The sequence below is a fragment of the Phoenix dactylifera genome, chromosome 10 (genome assembly GCF_051530095.1).
Source record: "Phoenix dactylifera cultivar Ajwa chromosome 10, Ajwa_hap1_PhDact_Kaust_v1.1, whole genome shotgun sequence".
Lineage (NCBI taxonomy): Eukaryota > Viridiplantae > Streptophyta > Magnoliopsida > Arecales > Arecaceae > Phoenix > Phoenix dactylifera.
Window position 1 is genome coordinate 32,146,024 of NC_143199.1, and position 11,547 is coordinate 32,157,570.

Here is an 11,547-nt window from a genome sequence, read left to right on the forward strand (position 1 = left end):
ATTTTATAGCCAATAAAAAGGACATTGAAAATCAAATTATATTCTACTATGGGAAATAATTATATCAACGAATTCAATACTACAAAATGTAGAATATGTTCGATAATATTTTTCATGATTTTAGTGCAGTTTTTCTAGCACCAATTCACTCATGTAATATGTAACAAAATGTAGGATATAGAATTGAGCTTATCCTATCATTAGCCGGTCATTAACACAAAGTTCGTAATGGTTTTAAACTTGTTTGGTTGGTATGAGCCAAGCCTAATATCTTGATTAACAAGAGGTCCTCCAAAATTGTCACGGCGGCAATCCATTACCTTAAACCTGCGCTTAAACCAAGAAATTCTTGCTAATACAATACTTAACATTTCATGTGGTATATGGTTTAGGATAACAGCGTGGATAAGGTTAAGAAACAATAAAAACAAACAAGGGGCACGAGTTTCATAGCCATTTCCTCGATTCCCTCGTCATTAGTTGGACCTTGTGAAAATGTAGATTAAACGGCTGACCTAACTTATATCTACGATGCAATGGGGACCCATTTTTCCAAATCTCTAAATATTTTTCTATCCGACAAAGGACTACCATCCATGCTAATGAGTAGATGGCAACGACGCCGACGACAAAAGACAGTAGAAATGCAGTTTGAGCTGCATGGAACTTTGCATAGATTCCAACAAACCACCTGATGATTCAAGCTGGCTGGTTTAATTATACCTCTTCACCCGCAATAGGTAGTGTCATTGGAACAAGATTTTTTTTTTCTTTGGGGGTAAGTAAAGGAGTCAAAAGCTTTCATTGAAAAGCCAATAAGTACAGTACATCTCAAATACTCTTACAAAGCGCACTTTATGAACTAGAGCCCATACAATACTATGTTAAGTGCACTATGCATACAAGTTAACACACAACTAGCATCAAAACAAAAGTCTGAGATATGTGCAAACAAGTTCCCCTCACAACATAAACCTTTAAATGAGCATGTCTTCAGGTTATACGTATATTGACTAACTGAAGCATTGTATAAAAAAATCACAGATTGTAGATGAGACTTAAAGTACACTATCTTCAACTTATATATGTGTATATTTATCAACCTGTATGAGTACGACTCTACCCAGTCGCTGGCATCTATCTTCTGTAAGCCGTCATAGGTTTGGGACAACATTAACCTGCGCTGATTTGCTTTCTATCGAAGAATATATTTGCATTAAGTTCTTGCCCACTAAAGAGTTAGCAATACATGATATGATAATTATAGAGTTATGAAGGGATCCTAGACAAACCGTGGGTCAGTGCTAATGTCTTTATGTAGTATTTTGTTTTCTAATTTTGTTGGCTGTATCTAGCTCTTAAAAAGTGGCCTTCGCTATCTTGCATTATAGACCTGGCAGTTATTCTGTTTGCTGTTACAGCAACATCAAAATTTACTTTTAAAGTTCCAAAGGGAGGGGGCAGCCATGAGACAAAATGATTAGATGAGCTGCCATTGTTAAGCAGTTGGCAGTTGCCCCGCTTCCTTGATGGAAGCTTAAAAATAGTTCCTTGAGTTAAGCTTGAAAGCTTAACTGTGGGCACATGAATGCATGATAAGCAATAGAGAAGAATAGATGAAAACATGGACTGGAGCAAGATTGCTCTACCTGCCAACGATGGAGCCTTCCAATATTGTCACTTTGTGTAAGAAAATATAAAATATATAAATAAATCTACCTTATTTTATAAGTTTAAGCTTTTGGGGCAAGTGGTGAATTCAACATGGTATCAGAGCAGAGGTCTTGAGTTCGAATTTTGTCTCTGCACTCGTTAACCCCATTATTAAAAATTTCACATGTTAGGCTGACCCATTAAAGGAAAATCCGGCCCATATGTGAGGAGAGTGTAAGAAAATATAAATTTGAGTTTTAGTAGAGCTTGGAGTACCGGGCTTATCATTATCTAAGATTTCGAAAGATTAATTGCTTGGCCTAAGAGCTAAGATAGAGGGATAGACTATATGCTCTTAGAATATTACTCTCTACTATATAATGAAGGAGTTTGGAAAGCACTTCAGTGTAGAGAACAAATAAATATGGCGACGATAAAGCTGAAACCATTGAGTTGGAGTTCCATTCACAAGCAATGCAAATTGAGGATTCAACATTCATGCTCGTACCCAAGAGATGAATTTAGAATGAAAACTGAATTGGGTTAGAATTTGAAATAAAACGGGCCAATGTATCCAATCATATGTCTTTTCCATATCTTGCTTCAGCGACACTAGGCCTCTTGTGGGGGTGCCCTTTCTAAGGTGTACATAATTTTCTGGGAATGTTATCAGCAATGATGCAGCCCTGCACAAAAGCTTCTTGCTCAGCTGAAATCATGATGGAAAGTAAAGGCTTCAACCTATTAGCCAAAACCTCGGCCACAATTTTATAGCCTGTATCGCGAAGGCTAATTGGTCTATAGTTGGTAACCTCCACATGATTATTATTCTTAGGAACGAGAGTGATATAGCTTCTTTTCTAGAACTCGGGCATCATAGCATGGCCAAAGAAGTATTGAATGCCTTGGATTACCTTCTTTTTGATTAGATAGCAGCAGTATTGAAAGAAGAACATTAGATAACCATCTGGCCTAGGAGCCTTGTCTAGGTTCATACTTTTAATGGCTTCTTCGATTTCATCGACTCTCATGGGTTTCCTTATATTGTCATTGTGATCATCTGAGACCACCGATGAGATCACAGGATGATCCATTTCCTCAGCATCAAGTTGACTAGCCCACCTTTGTTGAAAATGGTGAAGTAATAGATTAATGTTTTCATTTTGATCTTTTATCTTATCTCTATGAGCATTTTGTAGCATTGATATTCTATTCTGCCTTCTCCGAAGAATAGTGATCTATACAATTCGGTGAAACCTCCGAGTTTACTAGATTAATTTGTTTGTTGATCGCTGTGTCAATAAGCTTTTTCCTCCAAACAAAAGATTTCGATCAAGCGTGGAGCATAACTTCGGTGTATGAGATGCAGGAAACTGTGCAGGACAAAGCCAAAAAGAAAAGGCAAGCAGATTCTTGGGACTAGTCATGAACACAATATTTTCTCTTTCTTTACTTCTTTTGATTCTTTTTTTCCCCTCTTTTACAGTATCATCGATAATCTCAGCAAGAGGTGTTGCGAAACAGAGTTTTTCTCAAACTAAACTATTTCAATAGCTAATGATCGAGGAGTTCGTGAATTGATCCGCGGCCATGGAAAGGTACTGCTGGTTTTCAAAGCAAGCATTGAGCCATTTACTGCTTATAGACCTGCAGTTCATATTATTTTTTTCACTAATATTTAAAAAAAAATTCACAACTTAAATACTATTTGCATCTTTGTAAGGAGACCACATTGCTAAACTATTCGTATGTTTGCTTTCTTTCCATGCAAATATTGTTATCAATTTCAACGGCATTTTAATACTTTGGTGGAATAATATTTCAATATCATTTGTCGATGCCAGCTTGTTAAGTTGGGGAAGCCATTGAAGAGTAGTACTCAATAACCTAGGCCGGAATTCCATCTACAACCAGATAGTTGGTTGAGGGATAAAAATATTTTTATGTGCATCTTAGTTTGGTAACATGACTTGCAAATGGTTAATTATAAGTTTTCTATGCTTTCAAACTTTATCATTTTTCTCCGTCTCTATTTTTGATTATGAGCATCTCTGTTGGTGCTTCTAAATGTCTAGTCCGAATCCCTTCGAGCACTCGAGAGAAATGCAAAATTTTAAATCCACAATCCCATCAAATCATGCCACTGTGTGGATTCCGGATTCTCTTTTCTTCATATGTGGTTGTTTCATTTTGCGCAACCTTGAATCATGCTCTCGTTATTCTTCATGGAGATGCAATAAGTTCGAGTATAACAAAAGGTTGGTGAATCTTTTGGATTCTTCATGTAAATTTGTCCTGCCATACATCTTCGGGGTATAAGAATAATGGTAGAGATGTGCTAAATTGGCTTGGGTCGTATCTTTGCATTAAGGAATAATTCATTTGTTTTTTACCACGTCAACCACTCGATCATGAAATGGTCTCTTTAAGACTTGCAGAGGTGGATAAAGAGAGAAAGAGTTCAGATTGCTTTGAGACCGGTAAGAAATTGAATGGTTGAGGTTGCAACAAAAATTAATTTTTTATATAAAAAATAAAAATAAAAATCGGTGCTAGTTTAGGTTGGACCGGACTTTAATCCTAATCCTGAATTGATCTATTTAAAAAAAATATAAATAAGAGGAGGGGCAGAAGGTGCCAGAGCATCCGCTTCTCAGTGACATACGACAGATGATGCGGAAATGTCATGCTGTCCAGATTAGGTATGTTCTCCAGAAGACGACCAAGCTGCAGACTGAGTCGTATCATTTGCTGCTCATCATTCAAAAAATTTTTTATGGACCTAGCATACTTTTTCTTCTATTTTATGTAGTTTTCTTACTAGTGATGTAGCTGACTATACTCATGCAAAAGCTGTATGAGTAGTCGATTTACTAATATATATATATATATATATATTAGATCCAATCCGTCCGTTGGATCCAAAATATTCATTCAAGCTAGTCTGAGATCTTTGGGACTCGAACGGCCCAGGCGGGCTCGTGGAAGAAGTCTATTTAGACGGCTGATGGAACGGTCCGTTGGTAGTCCACCGACCACCGGTCGGCCAAAAACGAAGATCTGTCCGGAAACGTCTCTGCCGATGACTTGTACGTCGCTTCTAGAAGATTCTCCCCCTCTCTGGATCCCGTGACGCACGTTTCTCTTTAAACGGCGCCGAGGAAACCGCGGCTTGCTCTCTGTCTCGGTCCCTGGCGTTCCTCTCGGCGGGCAATCGCAGAAATAAAGAACTCTCCTTATTCTCTCCTAATTTATTCCTGTTCTGTTTTTCTCTCGCGTAATCGAAGCTAATCCCTTCCGCAGCTCCGCCCCTCTCTTTCTTCTATTGAGGTAATTCGAAATTTCCCCCTTCTCCCCCTATTAATTCTAATCCCAATGCAGATCGGGTTGTTTTCTTGTGTTTAGTTAATCCGAAGAGACATTTTAGGGCTGAAAATTTTTGTTTTGCCGCTAGTGTTTTCTGTTTGGTAATGTGAGGTAGAAAAGGATTTTTGGCCACGAAAAGAAAATTCATTTTACTGTAAAATAATTGGTTTTTTTATTCATTCCCTAGTCTCCACTACTGCATTGCAAGTTTTTATTGTCCTGCTAAAAAATCAAATTTTGAATCAAATTTTAGGGTATCTCTTGAAACATCTCGCCGCGTTCTAAAGGCTGAGATGAAATATGGCAAGCCTTCGTTGGTCTGATTTCTTTTGTCTTTTTGGCGATGCGGTTGTGCATATGATTTTAGTTGTTGCTGTGAAGAAAAGATGGCAGGTTGCCAAAGGAGCAGCTTAGATTTCCTTGAAGATTAATTCCTAATCTGAGTTTTTCCCCTGTAAAAGGTGTCTTTTTTGAGGTGTTTCTTCCTCTTTGTATTGCTTTTCTCCTTTTTAACATTTAGCGCTTCAAGATAAACTTTTTCCTTTCATTAAAAAAAAATAACAAAAAAAAGAAATCTTTTTTCTTTGCAATCTCAGTCTCATGAAATGGTCCATGCTGTTAATAGGCCGTGGTACGTCTATATCTCCAGCCGAAGAGTTCAAGTGTCGGGTAATTGTGGAGATGGCTGAGGTAGATTTAATTTATACAAGTTTCCATGATTTTCAAGAATGTGGTGATCGTCGGCGTGGGACTGATCGGATGTACTGTTCTGTATTTCCAGGATGGTCACAAAGTCACCCTGAATGTGTATGATCTCAGCCAGGGGCTAGCTCGCCAGCTTTCGACGACATTTCTAGGCAAGGCCATTGAGGCCATATGGTAAGCTTCTCTCTCCCTGCAGATGCCATGATGCTCTTTTGTTTTATCTCCAAATTTAGATGTTGTCACAACTCATGACCTCATCCAAAAAGGCTAGCCAAAAAGGTATTGTTTGGGTTCTTTAGTCCCGTATAAGTACTCAAAATCTCCTCAGGGAATAACCGATGTAGGATTAAACACACGCCTGCGCAGGTTCTTACATACTCCCATGTTCAAGTCCTGACGTCCTCGTCAGGCTAAGGTTTCAAATCTAATCACAAGCACCATAATCGGCCTGTAGTCAACCTTCATAAACTCGTGCTGCAGTGTCTCCTAGTCTACATGGGCTATGGCCCGAGCTTACTCTGATACCATTTATCACAATTCATGACCTCACCTAAAAAGGCTAGTCGGAAGATATTTTTTGGGTTTCTTAGTCTTGTATAAGTATCTAAAATCTCTTCAGCGAATAACCAATGTGAGACTAAACACACGCCTGCATGAATCTTCACAGATGTAACTGTAGAAAGGTCAATCGCCGTTTCTGAATTTTTCATATGTTGCCTGTAACAACCCAGGACCTCATCCAAAATGGCTAGCCGGAAGGTATTATTTGGATTTCTTGATCCTGTATAAATATCCAAGATCTACCCAATAAATAACCAATGTGAGACTAAACATACGCCTGCACGGGTCTTCACATACTTCCTCTGTTCAAACCCTGACGTTCTCGTCAGGCTAAGGGTTCAAATTCATTGAAATCTAATCATAAATACGACGATCGGCCCATGATCAGCCTCAATGGATTTGTGCTGTAGTGTCCCCTAGTCCACATAGATTATGAGCCAGGTTCGCTTTGATACCATTTATAACAACCCATGACCTCATCCAAAAAGGCTAGCTGGAAGGTATTATTTGGGTTCCTTGATCCTGTATACGTACTCAAAATCTATCCAGTGAATAACCGATGTGGGACTAAACATACGCCTGCACGAGTCCTCACATACTCCTCCCGTTCAAGCCTTGACGTCCTCGTCAGGCTAAGGGTTCAAATCCATTTAAATCTAATCACAAACACCACAATCGACCCGTGGTCAATCCTAATGGATCTGTGCTATAGTGTCCCATAGTACATATAGGTTATGGGCCAGGTCCGCTCTGATACCATTTATAATAATCCAGGATTTTACCCAGAATAGCTAACCGGAAGATATTATTTGAGTTTTTTGATCCTGTTTAAGTATCCGAGATCTACCTAGCAAATAATCGATGTGGGACTAAACACACGTCCGCATGGGTCCTCACATTCCCATATGTGAGTTCCCATGTAATAGTTAATGACAACTGATAGGTTTATGGTTATTGTTAGTTTATTGCCATTTCTGGCATTCTGGGTTCTCACGATAATCTCAGAAGAGTTCATAGAACCTACAAATTCTTAGAATTTGCTACTACAACCTTTTCCATTCTAGTAAAACTGCTTATCCGAAGACTGAGAGTTCTCTCTTGCTTTGCCTCATAATAATTTATAGATATGATTTTTTTTTAACATTTTTTAAATCCACAACAATGTCAGCGCTCTGCAGTAATCATAGGAGAACATTAATCATGATGCCTTTAGCTGAGTCTCATAGCACAACCCTTGGACATATTTCACTGCAAAAAGTTACCAGGAAGTTAATAGCACCACGTGTTAGCTTCTAGTATCCATTAGCTTATCATTGTTCACTTCATGCAAACTTTTCTTAAACTTCTGAGAAACACTTAAAGGATTTTGTAATTTCCATGATAATGTAATTATCTTTAAATGATCAATTGAAACTCTCTAAATCCTATCGAACCAATGCTAACATCCATGGTTATGTCGTATAATCTCCAAAGTTGCCTATTTGAATGTAGTATAGATATCTTGTTCATTCTCCTCCATCCTTCCCTGCTCAAAATACCTGTCAGCGCAAATATTTGATTATCCATCCGCATACTTGGTATTTGCATTATCGCAAGCTATCACTTTCTCCAGTTTGATTTCTTTGACGTGGAAAGTGGAAACCATGTGACAGAAGGGTCGCATTAAGATGGTCAAAGGTTGGACAGGACTTTCCCTATTTCTCTCTCTCTCTCTCTCTCTCTCTCTCTCTCTTCTGTGCGTTGGGTTGTTTTAGAAGGTGCTGTTTCCTGTAGATTGGACCTCTTCACAACCACTGCGAGGACATGAATTTTATTTGAACTGTAATCATATCTTGTAATTGCCATGATTTGTACGGCATATTGACTACAAGCTATTGTCTCAAAGGTCGCATTGTATGGATGATCAGTTATATATTGTGTTCCATATGATGCACTCTTTTCATCTACATATATGTAAACTGAAATAAGAGTTAGCTGTGATTATACCAGGGAATGTCTAGGAAGATGGTTAGTGAGCTGTTAGTTTAGGCAAGCTAGATATTCTCTGTATAATTAGAGCCCTTCTTGTAGCAGCCCACAATTTGGCAGAAGAATGCCAGCTTGTCCGAAGTCTGATAGAGTAAACAATTTTTCTGATGACATGCCATAGTCAAGTTGTCATGGTACTGTCTTGATCTGGGCCAATTGCAATAAAAGACATCTATCCGGTTTGCCTCTGATTGGTCATTGTTTCCAGTGCTGCATGGATTTGCTAGTGTGGGTACTGCTGACTTGGTATGGGGGAACAGATTCTTCATACTCAATAGTGTTCAATGACACGACTTTTTGTGTAGTTGGTTATGATGCCAATGCATAATATCAACTAGCAAACAAATCAAGTATTTGCTTGGTATTTGCCTATGCATAATTTCAATAAGCAAACAAAGCAGGTTATATACTTCTGAAGATTTTAAGTAGTGTTCATGAAGATTTTGGGGGGAAGAACTTCACCACATTCAACATCCCAAGCTTGTGCTCTATTTTTTTGCAATTAAGTTGTTCCATTGTTCTCACCGAAGATTGATTATATTTTGTTTGATTTAAGGGTTCAGGCTGGGACATTGAAAGGAAAAACCAATGAGTCAGTAGGAGCTTCTGTATTATAATGTCTTGCAAGTACTATCATATTGTAGCGTACCGTCAGTTGTTCTCTACTTTTGTTTTTCCTTCAGATACCATTCAAGTCTATAAATGTCGAATGATGCATGGCATGAGCTATTGCTCTTGCATTTGTAAATTATGTTTTATATACATAAGGGACTTGACTTAATCTCGAGCACATGGGGAGTGAAGTGAAGCTTATCTTCTCCAATGTGCAAGAGGCATGTTAGAATTGCAAGTACAAATTTGTGTCTCCATATAGTTAGATTACCAAACTTCGAGTGGTATCCAGATCATAAGGGAACAAACAGAAAGTTTCATGCATTTTAGATGGATCGACTTTTCTTTTTCATTATTCACTGATCTCTGTTTTTATTTTTTATTTTTTTTCACAATATCCCCCCCCCCCCCCCCCCCCCCCCCCCTCTCTATAATCTATTTCCATTGAATTTAAATTTACTTGACTGCTGTCTCTGGAAAAGAACCTTTTCTCAATTTTCTATATATGTAGATCCGAATAGGCAATTCTCATCCCTAATTTTTTTTTACAACTTGTGAACTATAACAGGCATACAGGAGTGGTGGCATATGGAAATGAATATTATTTTGGGGGAGGTATTCAGTGTGATCCTGCTGGAATGACGCCTTATGGTACTCCTCTCCGGGTGATTGAGCTGGGGGTGACTCATGTGCCTAAGGAAGTATTTGAGGAATATTTACGGGAGATCGGCCCGAGGTACACTGCCGAGACCTATAAACTTCTCAGCCACAACTGCAACAATTTCAGCAACGAGGTTGCTCAGTTTCTGGTTGGGACTAGTATCCCGGACTATATCCTCAGTCTTCCAAATGAAGTTATGAACAGCCCAATGGGTCCTCTAATATGTAAGAGCATTTCTTTGACTTCACATAAATCCATTGCCTTCTGTGGATAGTTTCTCGCTGATCTCAATGCTTTATTGTTCATGTGCAGTGCCTATGATTCAACAGTTGGAATCGACATTGAGAGCTGGTGCAGTTCCTCAAGCTCCTCAGTTCACACCTGCTGCTGCCATGGCTCAGCCTTCTGGACCTAGGGTTGTTGTTTCCAAGGGCACACAAGTTACCACTTCTCCGGAACCAGGGGATGCTGTCCCTCCTGCAGTGGAATTTGCCACTGCACAACAGAAGAAACCTTCTGCGGGTGACCCCCTTGGGGATGCTCGGAGTAAGTTGCAGGAAGAGATTACCAAAGAGTTTGCAGCGATCATGGCTACCGGAACACTTCGCGCAAGCGAGGCAGCAGCACTTGCCACAAGGAGAGTGATGGAGAGGCATGGGCGCTTGAACATGCCTATGCAGCAGAGTTGAAGAGTCACAGGTTGGATCGGTTTCTCATAGGATAAATTAATATCTGACCATTCTTATGGGGCCAGAAATGTCTGCCTTTTTGCTTGTATAACTCTGCAAATTTTATCCGCCAACAGAATCAATTCAATGTTTTGATAAAAGTACTGCCAAGGTTCCATGAAAACTTCAGTTAATTAAATCATGTATTAGCTCTAAACATTCCTTTTCTTCACCTCTCTTCGAAGCATAAACATCCTTTCATTCATAGACCTATGATCATTTCTAAATTTTGCACTTGGCTAATACATTTATCTCGCAAATGATGCTTCTAAGCTCATACCAAGGAACTTGGCTTGCTTGCTTGAGTGAGCAGCAAATCTCCACCATAAGATGCATCTTCTTACTAATTGCTTTATAAAGCTTATCTTTAATGGATCATCTATTCTTATATATTCTTTTCGTCCATGACCATAGTCCATGTAACTCATCTGTTTTCATTACTAGGGCTAGTTTTGACTTGCTATATACTCTCTCTTTTTGTGACATTGTGATTCCATATGTGGAATACTATAGAAAATAGTGCTTCTCTGAAAGGATCTCAATGTAATGATGTTGAGGAACCAAAAATTGATATGGAAGTTAAAGATGAGAATGCAGTATATGACTTCTGTACTACTTATGCATATAATATTGGATTAGCATTTGGAGAAGGAATAAAGCAGGTGTGGTTGTGTTCAGAAGCTTTTCTTGCTATGAAGAAGGTCAATGAAGAAAAAGAAAATCCATATATATGCATTGATATGGCGCTAGGAGATGCTCGAACTGTTTTGCAAGTATTCCCAAGACCATGAAATCAAACTGGATGATGTCCACGGTGTCCGAGCCCATTGGACCATGATATCATCTAGCGGTCCGCGGAGCATCCGACCGACCTACTCGCCGCCCCCAGCGTCGGCTGTCCCCCTCTCTCTCTCTCTCTCTCTCTCTCTCTCACACACACACACACACACACACATCCGTACATCGCAATCGCCGCCGTTCGTTCGAGGGTCGCGATCTCCTGATGACGCAACGTTAAAAGGTCGATTACTTTTACTTCGACCCTCATCAAATCGCAGCCGTCGGATAAGGCCTTCCGCCCCCCCCAGCCCTAGCTTGCTCGACGTTTAAGCACTAGTGTGAATGGAGCTCTCCGCGAGTCAGTTAACACGTCGATCGTCTACATCACGCGGGCTACAACCCAACGAAAAAATGACACGTCGGCAAAATGATTGCCGGTGCTCTCAGAAAATT

At 39.4% G+C, this 11,547-nt stretch overlaps 1 protein-coding gene across 2 annotated transcripts; it reads left to right on the top strand.

The window, feature by feature from the left end:
• The first annotated feature begins 4,834 nt into the window (after positions 1-4,834).
• LOC103706940 (PPPDE putative thiol peptidase family protein) lies at positions 4,835-10,525 on the top strand. 2 transcript variants are annotated; one of them, XM_008791219.6, is made up of 5 exons: positions 4,835-4,983; positions 5,645-5,709; positions 5,801-5,898; positions 9,494-9,810; positions 9,899-10,525. In XM_008791219.6, the coding sequence occupies exons 2-5, from the start codon at positions 5,701-5,703 to the stop codon at positions 10,273-10,275; spliced, it is 801 nt and encodes a 266-aa protein (XP_008789441.3). In that variant the 5' UTR covers positions 4,835-4,983; positions 5,645-5,700; the 3' UTR covers positions 10,276-10,525. The 2 variants fall into 2 exon arrangements, with proteins under 2 accessions (XP_008789441.3, XP_026660395.3); XM_026804594.4 differs by having other exon boundaries at positions 4,845-4,983; positions 5,616-5,709.
• The last annotated feature ends 1,022 nt before the right edge of the window (positions 10,526-11,547 follow it).

Coding starts and splice junctions, on each gene's coding strand:
- LOC103706940 (XM_026804594.4), top strand. CDS start 5,620: ATGAAATGGTCCATGCTGTTAATAGGCCGTGGTACGTCTATATCTCCA. Junction 5,899..9,493: donor AAGGCCATTGAGGCCATATG/GTAAGCTTCTCT, acceptor GAACTATAACAG/GCATACAGGAGTGGTGGCAT. Junction 9,811..9,898: donor CCCAATGGGTCCTCTAATAT/GTAAGAGCATTT, acceptor GTTCATGTGCAG/TGCCTATGATTCAACAGTTG.